Here is a 22241-nt window from a genome sequence, read left to right on the forward strand (position 1 = left end):
AGGAAATCATCTCTGGTCATTATTGTCATGAACTGATTGCAGCAACATATTGATATACCTTATCACATAACAGAAATAGCATGTGTACATCTCTGTTTCAGGTGATATCATTTATGGTCGTGTCATGGTGGATCCTGTCCAGAATCTGGGTGACTCCTTCTACTGCAGCATTGAGAAGGTGTTTCTGTGCACTGGAGCTGATGGCTATGTTCCCAAGTATAGTCCAACGAATGCCGAATATGGTTGCTTAGCTGATTCTCCTTCCCTCTTATATAGATTTAAAATTGTGGTAAGTGCTTTCACCCAAACAATGTATAGTACTACATTGTCAAAGTTCAGCCTTTATGTCTTATATTCTAAAATAACATCATTGTCTTCAATTAAACCCAATGGTGACATTTTATGGTAATTTGTCCTTGTACAAAACTGACACAAAAACATTCAGTTCTTGCAAAAGTTCCTATAGCAATCACCATTTCCTTATTGCTTAAAGGACAAAGCTCAGCCAGAAACACAAGCCACCAGTTTTGGAAATGTCCTGTTTAATGCCAAGCTGGCAGTGGATGACCCTGAAGCTGTTCTCTTAGTGAATCAGCCTGGATCTGATGGATTTAAAGTCGACTCAACACCACTCTTTCAGGTAGGCCCAAAACAAGCCTCACTTACAATAGCTGTGTAACTACGTGCAAGTTACTGAACATTTCTATGGTTCAGAGGCCTCATCTATAAATGGCAGTAATAATAATAATATAGTTCATGGGAATAATAATGAAATAATAATAATATAATTCATGGAAACATTGAATAAGGTAATGCGTATAAACCACACAGCCTCATATTAGGCACATAGTGAGCCTTCGGTAAATGCTACTTTTATCATTTTTATTAACTTATTATTTTAAGACGTATTTTAAAACTATATGTAATGAAGACTCTTATTCAGTCAAGGATATAAATCTAAGTCTGACGGTTGGATAATTTGCTTGTTTTCTTCAAAACTTCCTTCCTGTTGACATTTCATGAACATCTTATTTAGAGTGATCTTGTGTGAACTCCTAGAGTCAGAAAAGCAGTTGTGTATAGCACACAAAATCTCTACTCTCAAAGATTTCAGAAACCAAGACAGAAAACCCTGACTCAAGATTAGAAGGTGGAGAGGGACACAGGCAGTCAAAACAACCCTGAGTAGACAAATGCAACAAATTTGGAGATATGTTTACATTGTGAATCTTTGAGGAAGCAATTACAACCTCTAGGAATTTACTGAAAGCTATTCAGGCAGGGTGGGCTGGAGAAATGTGCTATTTTTATCCAACCTAAGGAAGGATTCTTAAGAAAGTATATTTGTTATGCTGAACCTTTTCAAACAAGAAGTTGAAATGCGATCATTTTTGTTTTCATTCTTGCCATTAACTCTCAAAGCATCTGACCTCTCTAAATCCTGAATGCTTCAAAGAATCATCAGAAATTCCCTCCTATTTCCAGGCCCTGGAAACAGTTAAAAACTGATTTTTGCCCCCCTATGGTCTAGTATGTAAATAAACAGCAAAACACACTGAAAACAAATCCTGAAGCTCAGAAGGTTTGAGCTGTAGTCCTATCTCTGCCACTAGTTGAGTAACACTGGCCAAGTCACTTAACTCCTCTATATTCTTATTTACTCAATTTTAACTGAATAAGCTAGACTGAGTACGATCAGAGTTTATTACAGTGTTCACATTCTATTACTACAAGCACCAAATATATAATCCCTTAAGAGTTGCACAGAATATATTGTAGAGTGCTTTACACTATTCACTCAAAAATATTAAGAAAATGAATTCTGCAGACTAAATTAAATGATCTTTTATTATCCTTGCCATTAACTTCCCTTGCAAATAGTCGTGATTTAGGTGGGCATAGTATCTAATTTCCTAACAAATAGAGTTGTGTCTTCTAGGTTGCACTGGGCCGAGAATGGTATATACACACGATCTATACCGTGAGATCAAAAGACAATGCCAACCGAGGTATTGGCAAAAGAAGTGTAGAGTACCACTCTCTGGTGAATCAAGGGAAGCCCCAAGCCACTACCAAGAGTCGGAAGAAGAGGGAAATCAGGAGCACACCCCTGCTGGCATGGGAAATTGGTGCTGAAAACAACCGAGGAACAAACATCCAGCACATTGCCCTGGACCGAAGCAACAAGAGGCAGATCCCCCAAGGGAGAGTCCCTTCTGAGGGTATCCTCCCCTGGGAGCTCAATAGTCCCAGCTCTGAGGTCAGCCTTATCACTGTTGTGGGAGGTGTTGCAGTGGGTTTATTCACCATCTGCCTCACCATCATTGCAGTGATGATGTGCAGGAACAAGAAGAGATTCAGGGGGAAGGATGCCCCGAAGGGCTCTGGCAGCAGTGAGCCCATGATGTCCCCACAGAACCACCACGACAGCTCAGAGGTTTGATGACTATGGGTAGAGTTCAAGTTTTTCCTCAAGTGCCTCAGAAAAGACCATACTAAAACCCCAAATACTTGTGGTAAACTGCAGAGAATGGGGGATTTCCATGATGAAGATGCTCAGAGGACCTGACTATACTAATGGACTTTGATTTGAATTGTCTCTGCTTTCATGCATGAAAGGACAAGTTGAGACCACATCTTTCCTCTTGCCCAGTGGCAGCAATGACGTATTCACATGTGCACAGAGCCATAGATGGACGGTGAGGAATGTACTCCTCATGTTAGACATATTCTTTACACAGTGGAGATGAATCTATTAAAAGGTGCTAACGGACTCTCTCCAAAGTATAGGAGGAGTCTATTGTTGCTATGTTAGTGTGAACTTTGAAGGTGCAATTACCACATTGTTTATTCATTATGTAACAGACTATTGCCAGAAAAGTTTTCATTGGTTGTCTGAAAAAATGGTGAACACACTGTTTATTATGACAAGTTTTCAATTAGATGAAGACAGCATGGAATTATGACCAGGGGTAGCTCAATCCATGAATCACCTTTTCTACTATTTGGGAGAAAGTGAAAGGAAAGATAGAGGGAAAGGAATTCACTCACTAGAGTTTGAATTGCTTCTCACCCTCATCAGAACTTCTTTGTTTTACTTGCTTATTTAATTGTAAATTAAACCAAAGAATATGATAATTCTGGAAGAGATTTTTAAGTGAGACTACTCTGTTTTAGTATGTAGTGAGTAATAGTAGAGTTCTTGTGGGTTAATATTTCTTATTGGTGCTCAACATTTGTGGGAAATGAGAGGTCTGGTGACATTTTGATGACAAAAGAAATGCTGTAAAGTTAGATTTACTACAAGACAACGTTCTCTAAGAACTGAGCCTAGATATTTGCAGTATTGAACCCATAAGCGATCATGAGAAACATCATTAAGATGGTGAAGGGAAAAAGTGATATTTATTAATATAATATGTATAACCAGAGTGCCTCTTATATATACTTTAGAGAATAAAAGAATATTTGGCAGATAACAGATACGGTTAACCCTCAGAGTAGCATAGTCACGCAGTAGCATTCAAAGCTTAAATTGACCATAGGATATTTTATTAGCTTTCTCATCAGCACCTAGCCCAAATGATGGGAATATCTGCAACCATCATTCCAAAAATGGCCTTGGAGGTGGCATTGTTGGTTATATTCTTCTTTGATTCAAGAGAAAGTAAGTCATCACTCTGGTATCCCCAGTTCAGTGTTGCAGTGAGGTTCCTCTCAGTATCTCATAATATAAATTGTAAAATTGCTAACCATTCACCTCACAAAGTCAAGGAACTTGAGTGAGCTTGCTTGGCAAACCTCACATTACCTTTCTGGAGAAATGTGTTTTTACCAAATGGCAGACATTTTGGTTGGAAAGAGAAAACTTCAGTATTTTAATGGCCTGTCTTCCAAAACAAGTAAATGTATTTCAATCAAAAATGTCAGGAGACAAAGAATGACGCCTAAAGGTATCCCTGAAATGCTGCCTGGAATCCTCTTTTACTTGTAGCCATAACCTTGCCACGCTGGCCATCCTGATGTTTGGAGATTTTCGGAAGACAAACTTCTTCTCAGGTCAGATGTGCACATCATAATCTGGTCTCTGTGGGTCTCATCTCTTTATCAAGATAAAGAAGCTACACTGGTACTGGGGGAGGAGGGAAAAACATCTAATAGTTATCTCTCTTCTCTTAGGCAGCTCTATATTTCATAGTCAGAATCTTTTCAGTAGAGTAGACTGTAGTGTCCTCCCACAATAATTTACAAATATTGCCTACATCTCAAGGTCCCCCCTTCAGGTCTTATATAAACAGAAAGTGTTGTATAGCCCAGGAGTTCATTTAGCAAAATAAATACTGAAACTCTCTTAGTTATCCCTCTTTCTTTTCCTTTGCCTTCTGTCAAATGCTTAACAACTTCTTTGACTACCTCAAAATTTGTTTGGGAATGAACATGAGTTAAGGAGTTTCAAATAGTGAGTGGACTTTTCACTACTTAGCATTGGACTCAATTTATGTAGACCATTAGAGCAAGTATTCTCAATAGACTTTCTGATATTTTAGTAGTCAAAGAGCTTCTGAGACTATCATGCAATTTGGGGATCTCTGTAAGTGAACATGGTAATCAGTGAAACACCATGTCAAGTCTGTTTTGAACCTTTGAGTCAGGCTAGTTTTATACCAAATTTCACCTGTGTTGCATTTTCCTTTCTTTCTTTCTTTCTTTTTTTTTTTTTTTCAGTTGGAGTCTCACTCAGTCGCCCAGACTGGAGTGCAGTGGCCGCTCCCGGCCACCGCAGCCTCAACTTGCTGGGCGCCGGCAATCTTTCCGCCTCAGCCTTCCAAGTAGCTGGAACTACAGGCGCGCTACCACGCCCGGCTAATTTTTCATTTATTGTAGAGATGAGGTCTCGAACATTTGGGCTCAGGCAATCCACTCACCTCAGCCTCCCAAAGGCGCGGGATTACAGGCTGAGCCACCGAGCCAGGCTATGTTGCATTTTCTAATGAGACTACTGTATATAAATGGGAGAACTTATAAAACCCAGAACATATGTATTCTTTCCTAACAAAGAATAATCTCTCCTTCTCTGCTCATCTCTTCTCTCTCTCTCTCTCTCTCTCTTTATTCCCTTCAGTTCCCTAAAAAGGGAGAGTCTGTAGGAAACAGTCAAACTTAGATTTCTATTTGTTATTTTTATTTTAGAGTTGTGGGTATATGTGAGGATTTGCTTCATTAGTAGATTGTGTGAAGGCGAGGTTTGGGCTTCTTTTTCTCCTGTAGTGAACATGGTACCCAGTGGATGGTTGAGTGCCCCTTGTCTCCCCTCCCTCCTTCTTCAGCAGCATGCAGCATCTGTCGTTCCCACATTTGTGCCTGAATGCCCAATGTTTAGTGTCCACTTATGAGTGAGAATATGTGATATTCAGTTTTTTGTTTCTGTGATAGTTCACTTAGAATGATGCAGGCATAGATTTCTTAAATATAAAGTGCATGGATTTTTTCATCATTTTTCTTAATATCTATTTGCTAAATATGTAACTTAATACACATTATATTTTTAACTCTGTTGTGGGAAAAATCAGGCAAAATGTTTTTTCATCGTTATTACATAAAACAGTTCCTTGTTTTTAGTATTTTTTTTAGAGAACTATTCTTGTATTATCAGAAGAAATTCATAAAATGTCTTCCCATAGAGAACAAGACATAAGTAATAGTAACTCCTTAAATACTCAGTAGCTTCTAACCCTAATCAAGGTCTTGTTGATATTACATAATAAAAAAAATAAATATTACTGTTAGTGGCTGTCCTAACCATATATACCATGAAGCATTAAATATATATTTATCTTTGTTCATTCCCTCTTAACATTTAGTGAATGGTCATCTAAAATTAGGCCCTAGAGACTACATAGAAACCAAGCTACTCTCCCTGTCCTTGGCCAAATAATAATTGAACATGACTCTGTATTTGGACTAAAGTGTCAGGATTTACATTAGGTTCTTTCCTGGACCAAAAACACACCAAACATATCTGTGAACCACAATGTAAAAATCTCACTAGAATAACAACAGTAGAGTTCATTCTTTTTTATCTAAAAGAACTTCACATGCTATGGATTACTCTGATGACAGATCTAATATACAATATTTCAAACCAGCAATTTAATGGACTTGATCTTCACAAACCCATACAGAAGAAGGATATTGTAGATGTCCACTGTGGGTGGGCACTGCATTTATTTTCCTCTTAGTGGAAGACAGGCTGACTTTATTGCAAGAACAAGATATAGCCCATCAACTCTTCTTCCTGTTCTTTAGCTTTATCAGCACCTCCTGAAGACCACCTTCTCACCATCATCCACAATGCTTGAATAATATGAGTAAATTTCAACTCAAATCCTGCCGCCAAACCACTGCATAACATGTGTGATAACAAGGACGAACTCTAGGCTCAATATGAAGGGATATACTTCTATAAGCAGCAAAAGAGCTTTTTTATTAAGTCATCTTGCTTCGTTTCCAGGGTTCCAACTCCAAGGTCAATATTACAAATGGAAATGCACCTGTGTAAAATTACAGAGAGGCTTTCCTTATATATATCCATACTAACAGTTAAAATAATCTAAGTTTGAGAAGTATTAAAGTACCAATAATAGAGCTAAATATAATGACATTTAGATTTTAAAAGTGAAAATTTTATGTCTGCTTGTATTTGGAAATGCCTACTTATTATTTACTTGGAAATTAATTCAGTCCTTTAGTAGGTGAAAAAAAAATTTAAGATACAAATGTCTTACATATTTGAAATTTTCATAATTGTTTTAATCTGAAAACAAGCATGTTACAATTCTTGGAAATTCTCATTTTTCTGGGCATGATATCAATAATAAAAGGATAAAAACAAATGTCTTCACTAGCCCTATGGTAAATGAATGGATTGCAAATGTTCAATCAGTTCAATTTACCAAGGTTCAGAAATGTGTGATTGGGCTGGAAACTATAAATGCCAGCTCTGTCATACACACACACACACACACACACACACACACACACACACACACAACCAAATATTTCATTTCTACAAAGAAATAACCTTAAAGGCAAAGTTCTAACTGAAATGGTTTATATGAAGATTTGCAAGAAGGTAATAGATCATTTGTGTCAACAGAAAGGTCATTTGTGGAAAACATACTATTGTGGGAGCTCTTTTATCATTAGTTCAAAAGTTAATATATTTCCTTAAGATAGTTTCCTAGACCTGATTACAATCTTGCATGCTAGACATAGATATTTTCAGGAAATATTATTTGTAGGTTCAAAATGTCCCTCAATGTCTATTTCTCCCTTTTCTATAACCTTTGATGCTAAGGAACAACAACAACAAAAAGATGTTGATAGCTGTTTTGATTTTGATGAGATTTTACAATAGAAGATCATATTTTCCTACAGATTTTAACAGAAAAATTGCTTCAAAAACTTTTTAATAAAGAAAGAAAGGTGACTTTCATTCTTGAACTAAAGTTGATAAAGCAAGATATGCTGTGATTCTCTCTTTTGATTTAATTTTATTGAGTGAAAAATCACAATATTACATTTGCAAACTCGTAAACCATTTCTCCTTCTTCCCTATCTTTCAAGCAGTTTAACTCCTTTCTTCTGATATTTGTGTTTTCTCAACATTTTGTTTTGCTGAAGAACAACAATGACATCTACTTTTGCCTTCCTTCCTTCCTCCTTCCTTCCTTCCCTTCTTTCCTTCTTTCTTTCTTGTTAACGGATAATTTTTTTTTTCTTTCTCTGATACTGTTTTTCATTCTCCCAGTAATGCTTTCTGTTTTGTTTTAAATCCATTGCCATTTTTATTATGTAATTTACATCCTCCTGATTCATCTGAGAACTGATAAGTCCACACAGTGTTGTGCAGTATCCCTCCTGTAAAAAATGTTAAGGCTTTGCGTGAAAGAAAAAAGGACTTCCTGAAAAAAATTAAAAGCATCATATTGAATAATATGATGACAATCTGTACCTTGATTTTTCTCTCAATGGAAGTTCAACATTGACATTTGAGATATAGGAAATTTATTTAAGGATTTAATTGAATAAGAACAAAAAGTCAAAGACCACATATATGAAGTTCTTTTGGATGACTGAATACTTTGCAATGAAATGAAGCCAAGAGAAGTTGTTGAAATGTTCCCAGTGCTAAAGTTTTAAAAATTATAATTATTAAATACACAATGATCTTTTATTATTAGCCAGATGTTATCTACACTAATTACAAGATAATAACACTCTAAGTACATTTCTAAGAATATTTCTTTTTTCCATTGTTTGGATCATCCTCTCACATAAGAATTGTCAGTATTGTATCTTAAGAAAAAAAGAAGAGAATGTAATTTTTTTAAAAAACTAACATTAAAAATAAAGAGTATAATAAGAATCACTTAAAATATAGAAAGGCAATTATTAGTAAGAAAAAAGATAATTTCTGTAAAAGTCAAAATTAAGCATATTACAAAATGTAGTACAAAGTAGAGAGTTTTCCACTGTGATTCCAGGAATTCAAGTTTTTGGCAAGATATTTTTAAAGCCCATTTGTCTATTAGAGAAAACTTGATCCTGGACAAGGAGCTATGTGTTTTATAATTGTGTTAAGTGACTGCTTCCTTCCCAAGTGCTCTCCTTAACACTTAGTAAAATTTTATTTATCTAGCCCTTGAGTGACATGTCTGTGTGTAATGGAATTATTTGCAGAACTTAAGTCTTTCTTATTTTCCCATGGGAATTTTTCAAAAACTAACAGGGTCTAGTTTTTTCATATATTTACTAAGTTACTATGTATTTGTTGGATATTGAAATTTATATCTGAACTCTACACAAATAATTTGGAGCCATTCAGTCTTAAATCCATGTCTAAAATAACTCTTGCTACCACTTGTTTTTTATAACTACACCTGTTTTCCTTCAAACTATATCAAGTGTTTAATACAAATAAAGCCCATATAAATATAAATGTGTTCAAATGACCAAGTTATTGTAGTGCATTCTGTAACTTTCATTTACACTAAAATCACAGAATTCCTGTAGCCTGATCAACGTCAGTTACTTCCATGCTGGTTCTGAAACCTTGAACTAATGAGGGCTTCCAGTCTGGGACATGTGCTCCCACCCTGATACTGATGGTAAAATTGACTGCTTCTCAATAGAATCAACCCTCAGGGTCCTGGTGACTGCCTACCAGTTATAAAGAGTGTAGATATACTCAGAGGCCTGCCAGGAACAATGCACACTTAGAGAAAACAACATATTGAGACTAATTCTTTGTCTCAGGTAGCAGGATGACCAGACTCTGCTATAGTTAGGAAACCCTGCCCAATTACACTGATAGGAATGAATCAACTCATCCTGTCTTTACTGCCAAAGTGGCCTGGTCAGGTCATCCTTGTGCAAACTTCACCTAAATCAATGATCACTTGCTTTACTGTAAACTCGCATGTTTACTATGAAGCCATCAATGTTTAATGCCAAAAGGAAATGCCAAGAGAGCCTTTGTTAGAAATTGAAAGAAAATCCCAAGAAAATGGGAAAATATAAAAAAGATGAAGTGGAAGAAAAAGAACTATGTCAGTGCTCTTCCAGCATTTCCAGAATTGGGGGAGAAATGACTATGTTGTAGGAGAAAGCTCATGACCAACAATAGAAATGTGCACAATCTCCACCACAGAAAAAGCAAACAACAAAAAGGTGAGACTGTATGGTAGAAAGTTTCCAAGCTCCTAGGGAGAGAGCCTGATCTGCCTGAAGTCTAAGGAAGGAAACCAAAGAAGGAAATATTCATGCTCCGCCCCACCAGGTTATTGACAGTATGACATAAGATCTCTCTGCCTTAAAGTTACAATCACCCTAGAAGCACCCAATTTAAGGGAAAACCTGCCAAACCAGACTTGTTCAAAGTAGACCTAGAAAAAAAAATCAGCAGGGGAAAATGCCAGGATAATCTGAGACTACACTGTACTGATTTCTCCCTACCCTTCAACCACACCAATAAAATGCATCCCAAAAAACTTGACCATTATCTTTAAAAACTATTCCCAACAGACCAAAGAGTATTTCAGAATGTTAAGGTGGCATCCTAGGAGTTAAGATGTGACAAATATCAAAGTGGCAATATTAAAGTGGCTCAAAGTATGAGAGTCAATAAAGAAAACAGTTTAGGTGTGGGCTCTGGATTAGTTGATTTGCAGTAGAGAAGGTTATTGAACAGTGCAAGAGTAATTCCAAAGAGTCTATATGTAAAAAAATAAGTGAAAAAAAATTTTTCAGGCCTTCCTCAACATTGAAACCATTCAGAAGACAATGAGTTAGAAACAGTTAGGCTGCATGAGAACACACCACAGCTATCACCTGATGCGATTCAGCCATGTTTGATGAGGACAGGACTTCATGTTCCACCACATCACCACCACCATTTGGTTTAAACTTTTTTAAAAACGCACTAAATTGGGAGGCACTAGAGTTATAAAAGAAAACCTCAAGGCAATGGCATGAGTCAAAAATCTTTGTTTATAATTTATAGATTTATGACTTTTGTATTGGTATGACCCAGTGTATTATTTCTATGGACACTTTGTGTACATTAAAACCAAGTGTTTGCCCTGTGTAGAGAAAAGTAGCCCTTCTATGGAGATGAAGACCCCAAGCTCATGACTTGGTGTTTTTAAATACAGGTTTTATAATTATTCAGGTAAGGTAATGCCAACAGATCAAAAGATAATTGCCATTAAAAACATGGCATGGAGAGTGATGGAGCAGTTAGTGTGACCTCCATTGTTCAGGGTTTATGGCACCATGAGGGGTGACAGAGGCCGTGGTCGTGGTGGGCGTTTTGGCTCCAGAGGACGCCCAGAGGTGGGTTCAGGCCCTTTGTACCACATATCCCATTTGATTTCTATTTGTGTGAGATGGTCTTTCGAGTCAAGCCAAACCTGATCAGACTTCCTTCAGTGAGGCCTTGCTGAAGAGGAATCAGGACCTGGCTCCTAATTCTACTGAACAGGCCTCTATCCTTTCTCTGGTGACAAAAATAAACAATGTGATTGACAATCTGATTGTAGCTCCAGAAACATTTGAAGTGCAAATTGAAGAAGCCTGACAGGTAGGATCATATAAAAAGGGAACAATGGCTACAAGACACAATGTAGCTGACCTGGTGGTAATACTGAAGATTCTGCCAACAATGGAAGCTGTTGCTGCTCTGGGGAACAAAGTTGTGCAAAGTCTAAGAGCGCAGGATCCTTCTGAAGTTTTGACCATGCTGACCAATGAAACTGGTTTTGAAATCAGTTCTTCTGATGCCACAGTGAAGATTCTTATTACAACAGTGCCACCCAATTTCCGAAAACTGGACCCAGAGCTTCATTTGGGTTTCAAGGTGTTGCAGAGTGCCTTAGCAGCTATCCGACATGCCCACTGGTTTGAGGAAAATGCTTCTCAGTTCACAGTTAAAGTTCTCATCAGACCGTTAAAGGACTTGAGGATTCATTTTCCTAGTTTTGAGCTCCTCACACCCTGGATCCTAGACCTACTTGGTCATTATGCTGTGATGAACAACCCCACCAGACAGCCTTTGGCCCTAAATGTTGCATACAGCCATTGCTTGCAGATTCTGGCTGCAAGACTATTCCTGCCAGGTTCAGTGGGTATCACTGACCCCTGTGAGAGTGGCAACTTCAGAGTACACACAGTCATGACCCTAGAACAGCAGGATATGGTCTGCTACACAGCTCAGACTTTGGTCCGCATCCTTTCACGTGGTGACTTTAGGAAGATTCTTGGCCAGGAGGGTGACGCCAGCTATCTTGCTTCTGAAATATCTATCTGGGATGGAGTGAAAGTGACACCCTCAGAAAAGGCTTATAAGAAGCCACCAGAGAAGAAGGAAAGAGAGGAAGAGGAGGAGAATACAGAAAAGCCACCTCAAGGAGAAGAAGAGGAAAGCATGGAAACTCAGGAGTGAGCCTCCCTTCACTCCCTTTCCTACTGAGGATGAAGACTGGAGCCTAAGCTAGCAGCTACTGGGCTTGATATGGCGGCAGGCATTTCCATGGAATAGGGAAGACAGCAAGAAGGAAAATCAACCCTATGGAAGAAAGTGTCCTTCCACTGAGTTTGGATATTGGCTTAGCAACCAGATGTTTCCTGTTTATGACCTATGTTGCCCATCTATAATGAAGTCAGAATACCAACATTTCTTAATATTCTAGAATCCCCAACTTCTGAAAACCCCTCTCTCAACTAGTACTTTGTTGTTGAAATGTTATGAACTGTGTCTGGAATTTTTTTTCTAAGAAAAATGATTAAAGTACTTACTAGTAAAAGAAAAAAAATGGTATGTTAAAGAAAAACAAAATCACATCCTTTGCAGCAACATGGACGCAGCTGGAGGCCATCATGCTAAGTGAACTATCACAGAAACAAAAAACTGAATACCACACGTTCTCATTCATAAATGAACACTAAACACTGGGCACACACGGGCACAAGGATGGGTGCAACGGGTACTGGGCACTGCTAAAGGAGGGAGGGGGGAGAAAGGTTAAGGGATACAGAATCACCCATTGGGTGCAATGCTCAACACTGGGAGGTTGGGGAATGGGCCCATCAGAAGCCCAATCCTTGCCTTTATGCAATTTGTATATGTAACAAATCCTTACATGTACCCCATGATTCTAAAAGAAAAAAAGAGAGAAGATGTGGCATGTTATACTCACAGATGCCAAGAAGAGGAGACATGCCACACCATGGAAGACCCAAGGAGAAATGCTAGGGCTGGTCAGGCAGGGAAAGGAAGCAAGGGCAAAACATGAGCAAAAAGTTTTATTGTATTGTTTCTGGGAAGCAATGCTGAGGCAGGGTAAACAGTGTTAGGTTTGGCTGGTTTGAATCATTTCATTTGTCTCTGGGGCATAGAGGCTGTACCTAGTTACCTGGTACCTGGCCCTGTATTGATTAGGTGGTGTGGATAGTGGTTCAAAGTATGAGAATCAATAAAGGAAACAGTTTAGGTGTGGGCTCTGGATTGGTTGGTTTGCATAGAAAAGGCACACCCACAGACTAGGCATTTACTGTCTCTAGAAACTGGCTAGCCTCTCCAGGGTCAGCAAGACCCCAGATGAGTCAAAAACACATAGTTAATACACTGGCAAATGGAAGAGGACTTTTCTCTCTCTCTCTCTCTCTTTTTTGAGCTGGAATCTCGGTCTCTCAGGCTGGAGTGCAGTGGCACACTCACGGCCACTGCAGCCTTGACCTGCTGGGCACTACAGGTTTTTATTTATTGTAGAGATGAGATGTCGCCAAGTTGCCCAGGCCGGTCTCGAACCCGTGGGCTCTGGCAATCCTCTCACCTCGGCCTCCCAGAGTGCTGGGATTATAGGTGTGAGCCACTGTGCCCAGACTTTAAGAGGACATTTCACTTGGAGTGCACAGTCTGGCACACAAGATCCATGTAAAGTCAAAGTGTTACGTGAAAACTAGAGTGAGTGCCTCTGGCTCTCAGTAGCAAGCTGTATGTTCATACCGGAACTGCCTCTGAGTTTAGAGATAAAAATGACTTTTATGAACTCAAATTTCACCTGTAGACTTTAGCCAATGCACCCTGATGAAAAGCATCTGTGCAGGGACCTGGTTGCATCTGCAGCTCCCAAACCAGACATCTAACGGGTGCCCATGGCTTGTAAGGGTCACAGGAATGGCCAGAACCACCAAGATAACCTTGTCAGCTGGTGAGAGGGGGGAGCCACAGTGGTCAGAAACCACTTGCAACAGCTAATCTTACTATTCTTTGGCAATGGCTTATTAATATGTGCACTTATTTTTTATTTATTTGATGAGTATTTTACTAGGTACCTACTATTGTACTATGTACAATACATCTTGGTAAATATTAGGATACATTGGTGATTAAGCCAGGTACTCACTATCCTTATAAGCTTACAATGTGGAGAAGAAACAAAATTAAGTCAGAATTATACAAAGACTTATCCTGTTGTATTAAATTACCACTCTCTTATGAAGGATGCCAGGGACTTGAACTGTATGATCCAACCAAAGACGTTAGGGTGGGAGAGAATCCGAAAATGCTTCTATCTCTCTCTGCTACCGGCTCACAGATCTGCCACCTCATTCCAGGACACCTCTGGCCTGCAATCCTATGACTGTATCCTCTTTGAGTCTGTTTTGGGGGACAGAGTTAAATAGACTCTTAGAAAAGACCCAAAACCTGTTAGGTCAACTATGCAAGATATTTAGTTATATCCAGAACCAGAGCAGTAAAGGCAAAGATTTTCACAGCCAAAGTCAAATCAATAAAACTATTCCTTTCCTTCTCTCAAATAGCACTCAAGTCCCTCAGAGGAGAGTAAAAGAAGGAAAAGGAAAGTACACGAACAGCAATGAAGAGTCATCTGCTCTAACTGCATCCAGTCCTCTAGGCTATTGTTCTGGTCAGACAGATCTTCTAGGAGTTGTGAGAACAGAAACAAGAGAAACAAGAGCAAGGGAGGTGCAGGTATCTGGGAGGGTCTTTCAAATGTCTTGGTGACAATCTGGAATGAATGATGTTTTTGTTGGCTGAAGAACAGTAGAGACTCTCCTACTTACCAAACTCTATTAATTGATAGGTTATTTTCATAAGGCAAAGAATAAAAGTCTCAAGTATCCAAAAGACAGAAGGAACTTTCAACAGTTTGGATTTCTGTCCAAAACAGCATTAAGTATTAATTGTGTTTCCTGTACTCCTTTTTTTCCCCCTCACAATCTGCTAGTGAGTTGGTTTTCTTTAATTTATAGGTAAAAGTGGAATGGAAATCACCCCTCTACCTTCTACCCTGTTTCCACAACCACATAGAGGGACAGACAGATATACCACAGAGTCAAGCTCCCTGAACACGGCTTGGTCTCTGCTCCTTTCCTTTGAGATGCCCGCCTCCTTTTTATACCTCAGATGATTGACATACAATTGGCATTTTTCCTTTCTGGTTTGGAGCTCTGAGGAAGTTTTTTTATTTCTCTAAAAGAGATGTTACAAAGTTGCAAGCAAGCAAAATTTATGTTGGCAGAGAAATTTCTGTCCTAGCAGTTAAAAAAAAAAAAGATGGAAAATCTTCGGAAACATTTTAGATTTGTGTTCTCTTTCCTAGAGTAGAACAGCTCTAGAGAGCTATGTCTTTCAGGTGAAGATTTAGCAGATTATTATTTTTTTTTATCAATATTTTTTATTTTGGTTTTGCGGGGTACAGTTAAGGGTTAGGTGTACAATTACGTTTCATTCAGGCACCCTGTTGATAAGAGGTGTTTCCCCATCCCCAGACAGATATTTGCTACTGTTAATCCCATCCCCCCCATAGTTTCCCAGTACTGTCAGTCATTTTCTTATAGTATTACATTGGATGTTCAAGGTCCATTATATGAGTGAGAACATGTGATACTCAGATCTTTGTTTCTGTGAGAGGTCACTCAGTATTATAGACTCTAGTTCCATCCAGGTTGCTGCGAAATTCATGATTTTGTTCTTTTTTATGGCTGCGTAGTATTCCATTGTGTATATGTACCACAGTTTTTAATCCAGTCCTCATTTGATGGGCAGCATGGTTGTTTCCAGGTTCTTGCTATTGTGAATAATGCTGCGATAAACATATGTGTGCAGGTATCTTTTTTATAGAGTGATTTGAGTTCTTCAGGGTATATTCCCAGTAGGGGGATTGCAGAGTCATATGGGAGGTTGATATTTAGAGCTTTTAGGAATCGCCACACTGCTTTCCACAGAGGTTGCACTAGTTTACACTCCCACCAACAGTGTAGAAGTGTTCCCTTTTCACCACACCTTCTCCAGCAGCTGTTATTTTTTGAGTTGTTGATAATTGCCATTCTAACTGGAGTTAGGTGGTATCTCAGTGTGGTTTTGATTTGCATCTCCCTGATGATTAGTGAGGTTGACATTTCTTCATGTGTTTGTTGGCTGCTCAGATGTCCTCTTTTGTGAAGTGTCTGTTCATATCTTTTGCCCATTTTATAATAGGGTTGTTTGTTTTTTTCTTTTCAGCACACTTGAGTTCCTTGTAGATCCAGGATGTTAAGCCTTTGTCAGACCTGGTGTTGGCAAATACTTTTTCCCAGTCTGTAGGCTGTCTTCCTGCTCTCTTGATGGTTTCTTTGGCCTTGCAGAAGCTTGTCAGTTTAATAAGGTCCCACTTGTCTATCTTCTCTCTTATGACCTGTGGGTTTCAGGTTTTGTTCAGGAATTGGATGCCAGTTCCGATTTCCATGAGGGTATTTCCTTCATTTTCTAAGGTTCTTATGGTTTGAGGTTTTACATTTAGGTCTCTGATCCATTTGGAGTTAACCTTTGTGCATGGGGATAGATAGGGGTCCTGTTTCAATCTTCTGCATGTGGTCAGCCAGTTTTCCCAGCACCATTTACTGAATAGGTTCTCCTCTCCCCTGTGGTAGGTGGTGGAGACCTTGTTGAAGATGAGTTGGTTGAGAAATTGAGGTTTTGCTTCTGGAATCTCAATTCTATTCCATTGATGTATATGCCTGTTCCTATACCAATACCAATCTATTTTGATGATTGTAGCTTTATAGTAAAGTTTGAAGTCTGGTAATGTGATACCACCTGCTTTGTTTTTATTTGCTAAGGATTGTTCTGGCTATTCTTGGACGTTTGTGTTTCCATATGAATTCCTGTGTTTTCTTTTCTAGGTCTGAGAAGAATGTTGCTGGTAATTTGATGGGTATTGCATTGAATTTGTAGATTGCCTTAGGTAAGATGGACATCTTCACAATGTTGATTCTTCCAATCCATGAGCATGGGATATTTTTCCACTTGTTTGTGTCATCTTTGATTTTTTTGAGCAGTGTTTTGTAATTTTCATTGTAAAGGTCTTTCACGTCTCTGGTTAGGAAAATGCCAAGGTATTTCATTTTTTTTGTAGCTATTGTGAATGGAATTGTGTTTTTTATTTGAGTTTCTGTTTGTTTATTATTGGTGTAGAGAAATGCAATTGTCTTTTGTGCATTTATATTGTATCCTGAGACTTTGCCAAAGGCCTTTATCAGTGTAAGGAGGTTTTTGACAGATTCTCTTGGGTTTTCAAGGTACATAATCATATCATCTACAAAGAGAGATAACTTGACTTCCTCTTTTCCTATTTGGATACCCCTGATTGCCTCCTCTTCTCTGATTGCTCGAGCCAGGACTTCCAATACTATGTTGAATAGGAGGGGTGAGAGTGGGCATCCTTGTCTTGTTCCAGTTTTCAGGGGAAATGGTTCCAATTTTTGTCCATTTAGGAGTATGCTGGCTGTGGGTTTCTCGTAGATGGCTTTTACTATTTTGAGGTATGTTCCCCATATGCCTAGGTGTTCAAGTGTTTTTATCAAGAAGGGGTGCTGGATTTTATCAAAAACTTTTTCTGCATCTAATGATATAATCATGTGGTTTTTGTTTTGACATCTGTTGATGTATTTAATTACATTTATGGTTTTACAAATGTTGAACCAGCCTTGCATCCCAGGAATGAAGCCTACTTGGTCATGATGGATGATTTCAAGATGTATTGCTGAATTCGGTTTGCTAGGATCTTGTTGAGAATTTTAGCATCCATGTTCATCAAAGATATTGGCCTGTAGTTCTCTTTCTTTGTTGGATCTTTACCTGGCTTGGGTATCAATGGGATGTTGGCTTTGTAAAATGATTTGGGGAGAGTTCCATCTTTTTCAATCGCCTGGAATACCTTTAGTAGGATTGGTATCAGCTCCTCCTTAAATGTCTTGTAGAATTCTGCTAGAAAGTCATCTGGACCAGGGCTTTTTTTTGTAGGAAGTTTTCTTATTACGTAGTCAATTTCCTTGATTGTTATTGGTCTATTTAGGGTCTCAATTTCTTCTTGTTCCAATCTAGGTAGGTTGTGTGATGTCAGAAAGTCCTCCATTTCCTTAAAGTTTTCAAGTTTGTTTCCATACAAGTGTACATAGTAGTCTCTAATGATCTTTTGTATTTCTTCAGGGTCAGATGTGACTTCATCTTTTGTGTTTCTGATTTTAGCAGATTATTTTAAAGGTGGCTAGGGTTGGAATCTTCTAAGCAGGAGCTGGAGATTTATACATCATTACATTTCTTTTTTAGTATTGAGGAAACACTGCCACACCTTAGGCCTAGACTCACCAAAAGGGAAGTGTATTAGTTTGCTGGGGCTATCATCACAAAGTACCACATATGGGGTGACTTAAACAACAGAAATGTATTTTCTCATTCTGAGTGTCAGACATCCAAGATCAAGATGTCAGAAGAATGAATTTATTATGAGTCTTCTCTCTCTGGCTTGCAGATGGCAGCCTTCTCCCTGTGTCTTCAAATGGTCTTCCTCTCTATACGTGTCTGTGTCTAAATTTTCTCTTCTTATAAGGACCTCAGTCATATTGGATAAGGGTCCATCCAAATGGCTTCCTTTTAACTTAATCACCTTTTTAAAAACACTCCCTCCAAATACAGCCACATTCTAAAGTACTGAGGATTTCAACATACGAATGTTGGGGAGCACAATTCAACCCATAACAGGAAGCCCTCCAGTTTTCTAAATTTGCTTCTACCATCAGTCAGCCACATAGCTGATATCTGTCAGAAGATATTAAGCTATGAGTAAATAGTAAAGAGAAAACACATAAGACTGAGTCTACCTAGGCCTCAAAGAGCTGAAGTCTAATTGAAGAGTTAAGCATTTGAAAATCTCTGTAAGACCTCAAGTGGTAAGTAGCAGTCAAATCCAACTGTGTGAGATGTCAGTAATAAACAGATCATGATACTCTGGAGACAGAGGAAGAGACTGAGGATGTACCAAGGAAGACATTGTAAGAGGGCTGAGAATGAAAGATGGTCTGGTTTTAAACAAAGGAAACTCAAATAGTGGGCTTAATTTAAAAGCTGTATAATAAGTTTTAAGCAACTTATCAATTAAATGTGTATTTAGATATGAAGGATCAGACAGAAAAGGAATTTGGATTGAACTATGAATAACTTTAAAGTCACTGGCTAAGGCTGTGGGTAAACTATAGTCACTATTTTTAAAAAAACTTTTTTGAGTTGGTAGTGATCATGAATACAGTAAACTCAAAAAGTTCTGTTGAATGACCATAGCTGATGAAAGAAAGACTAAGCGAATACAGAAAGATTAAATTAGAAAAGAACACCACTTGCAGCTCAATTAGAATAATGTTTCCTTGTGAAATAGATGCCATAGATATTCTCAGAAATGTTGAAGGGGAACTTTACGACTGGTAAGTCAATCATCACCACATACAGTGAGACAGCCAGACGCTGTTTGTGTCCGGATGTGAAAAAGGAGGTCTGCTCAGCAACACAAGCTCTTGCCAAAAATTGAGCCTGCATTTAAAAAAGCTTCCAGATCTAATTAACTGGCTTACAGAAAATTTGAGGATGTAGAAACATGTTAGCCAACAGTCACATTTAGAAAGAGGAAATTCTAGAGGGCAAAGTCCTGGTTTCTTCAACAAACAAATGGTATAGAAGGAAACAGGAAATGTGCAAATATTGTAGATTAAATTAAACTTAAGAAACCTATCACACAAATATCCTCTTTATGAGAACTTTGAGTTCTTATTCAAGCAACTGGGAAAATATATTTTTGAGACAATTGAGGGCATTTTAACAGGAACTGAGTATTAGATAATATTATATAGTACCCAGTTTTTGTTGTTTAGAGTTACATACTCTAATGATAATGTCTGAAACACTCTTGTAAATACTCCAGGAAAAAAATGGGCAAAGGGTAGGTGAAACAAGATAGGCAAACTTTGGTAATTGTTGGAGCTAGGTGATGGATACACTGGAGTTCATTATAGTGCTCTACTTTTAGATATATTTACATATTTTTGTAAGAGGGTCAAAATAAAGTATTAAAAATAGTATTTTTCTAACTTTATTGAGGTATAATCGACAATTTAAAAAAGCAAATAATATTTTTATAACCCAAAAATAATATTCAAGATAGTTTAGAAAAGGAAAGATTGGAGTGAGAAAAATCAGTTAGATGGCCATTGGCATAGGAGGTAATCAAGATGAGACAACGATTGCAAAGAAAAGGCAAAGAAGAATAAAAGACATTTTGGAGGCCATTATGACATTAGGAATAGAAAGCTAGGGGAAGGAAAATATCAAAGATGATACCAAGTTAAGCCTAGGTGACTTGGTGAACAAAGCCATTAATAAAGATGGGTGCTAAGTGAATTATTAGGACTAATAGCAATTCTTATTAACATCTTTTCTCAACCCTGCCAGCTCACTGAGAGGAACCAATCTTAGTCACTCCAGAAAGAGAGAGATGAGAAGAGAACCTCTGTCAGGAAAGCAGAAATGCTGAACCTGGAGAATTTTAAGCTTTCCACAAGAGTAGTGTGTATGGGGCAGAACAGCAAAGGTCAAGGTCCCACAGGCACACACATTCTTGCATGGAGGAACAATCAAATGATGCTGAGTCAGCAGTCAGGGAAGACTTCTGTGAGCATCTGGGCCCACCACTGGCAGCATGGCCCAGCAATCACACCCTGGGGACCTGTGCTCACAAACTAAAAGGAACTGCCAAAAAAAAAAAAAAAGCACAGTAAAAATGATGGCAACCAGGGACTAAGCAACTCCATTTTTGACACCTGGAAGCTTGGGATTCTTAAATGATCCTGTAAAAGAAAGGGAGAGGACCTCCAATAAAGGCGAGATTACCTTTTCCGCCAGCCCAGATATGTGGAGCTCAAAGCATATTAAATCTGATGTAAAGAAATAGGGGCAACATACAGGCCTCCCCTCTGTTCCCTAGACCCTCTTGTGGTTAGGTTAGGGCCATGTGATCAGCTAGTTCTGGGAATGGACTGGAAATGGACATGACGTGACATCCTCCTTCACTCTCCTCCATGCCTAACAGCCATGGGGTTGTTTACTCCAAATGTAGTTGCTACAACAAAGTGGAAAGTCGCCTAGCCCAAATCGAGCCTCACAAGGGTGAGAAATAAAACTTTCTTGCCTTGAGTCACTGAGATTATGCAATTGTACTATTGTATCAGTTGACATTAATTATCCTGATGAGTATAAAAGTAAATCAGATATATCGCATGCCTCAGTTAGTAAAATATATGTCTATTAAATGCAGCTGTTCTCTACTCAGGACAGTGCTACATAAGAGAATGAGCTGTTCTGAAGGAAGATGCAAAGTCTGATTACTAAAAGCAGAAAGTGTATGCCTGGATTCTAAAAGATATAAAGAATAATTAATCATATGCACAGAAGATATTGAAATCATGAAAATGCTTGACATCTCCTAGGAAGAAGGTAAAAATAGGAGATAAGCCGGGCACAGTGGATCACACCTGTAATCCCAGCACTTTGGGGGCCGAGACAAGAGAATTATTTGAGCCTAGGAATTTGAGACCAGCCTAGACAACATAGTAAGATGTCATCTCTATAAAAAAAATTAGCTGGGTATAGTGGTGCATGCCTGTACTCCCAGCTGCTCGGGAGGCTAAAATTGGAGGCTTGCCTGAGCCCTGCAGGTCAAGGCTACAGCGAGCTGTGATCGTGCCACTGCACTCCAGCCTGGGTGGCAGAGTGAGACCATGACTCAAAACACACACACACACACACACACACACACACACACACACACACACACACGGTGCCAAAAAAGTATACACATTTTAAGAAGGGAAAATCTATTAAAATTTTAATACTCAATAAGATGAATACAAGTCATGTTTGACTTCTACAATTCCAAGAGTTGCTCAAAGTGGTTACCATCAGCATTCAGACACTTCTGATTACAACAAATATCTCTTAAAATGTGTATACATTTTTTGGTACTGTGTGTGTGTGTGTGTGTGTGTGTGTGTGTGTGTGTGTATGAAATAAGAGAAGGGCATGGAAGAAAAGAAAGAAAGACATGTGACTTCTAAGATAACCCTGGGTATAGAAATCCGAATCTTGGGAAAAATCATGGAGCCAGAAAAGCTTTTATGGGCTGACGTGGGTTCCTGAAAGGCCATATGGAGGATGGTCACACTTCTGAGCCCTTCCTTCTGAGACCTTCCATATAGGACTGTTATATGAAAAAGAAATAAACTTCTTTTGTGTTTAGCCACTGAAATTCATTTGTCACTGCAACCTACTCTACTAGTCTAACTGATGTAGT

General features: G+C 38.5%; 1 protein-coding gene and 1 pseudogene across 2 annotated transcripts in view; both read left to right on the forward strand.

Moving 5' to 3' along the window:
- The window catches only part of FREM2 (FRAS1 related extracellular matrix protein 2), a 189801-nt gene extending 187358 nt beyond the window's left edge, over positions 1 to 2443 (forward strand). Inside the window, exons 22-24 of the mRNA XM_008067145.1 lie at positions 102 to 289; positions 494 to 640; positions 1940 to 2443. Of these exons, the coding sequence (XP_008065336.1) occupies positions 102 to 289; positions 494 to 640; positions 1940 to 2443 (839 nt within the window). The remainder of the gene's footprint in view (positions 1 to 101; positions 290 to 493; positions 641 to 1939) is intronic.
- An 8393-nt stretch (positions 2444 to 10836) lies between these two features.
- Positions 10837 to 12356, forward strand: LOC103269578 (annotated as a pseudogene). The gene has a single exon (XR_002482481.1). The product of XR_002482481.1 is annotated as an interleukin enhancer-binding factor 2 pseudogene (transcript).
- The last annotated feature ends 9885 nt before the right edge of the window (positions 12357 to 22241 follow it).

Source organism: Carlito syrichta, unplaced genomic scaffold, assembly GCF_000164805.1.
Source record: "Carlito syrichta isolate Samal-C Ts95f unplaced genomic scaffold, Tarsius_syrichta-2.0.1 Scaffold309303, whole genome shotgun sequence".
Classification (NCBI taxonomy): Eukaryota; Metazoa; Chordata; class Mammalia; order Primates; family Tarsiidae; genus Carlito; species Carlito syrichta.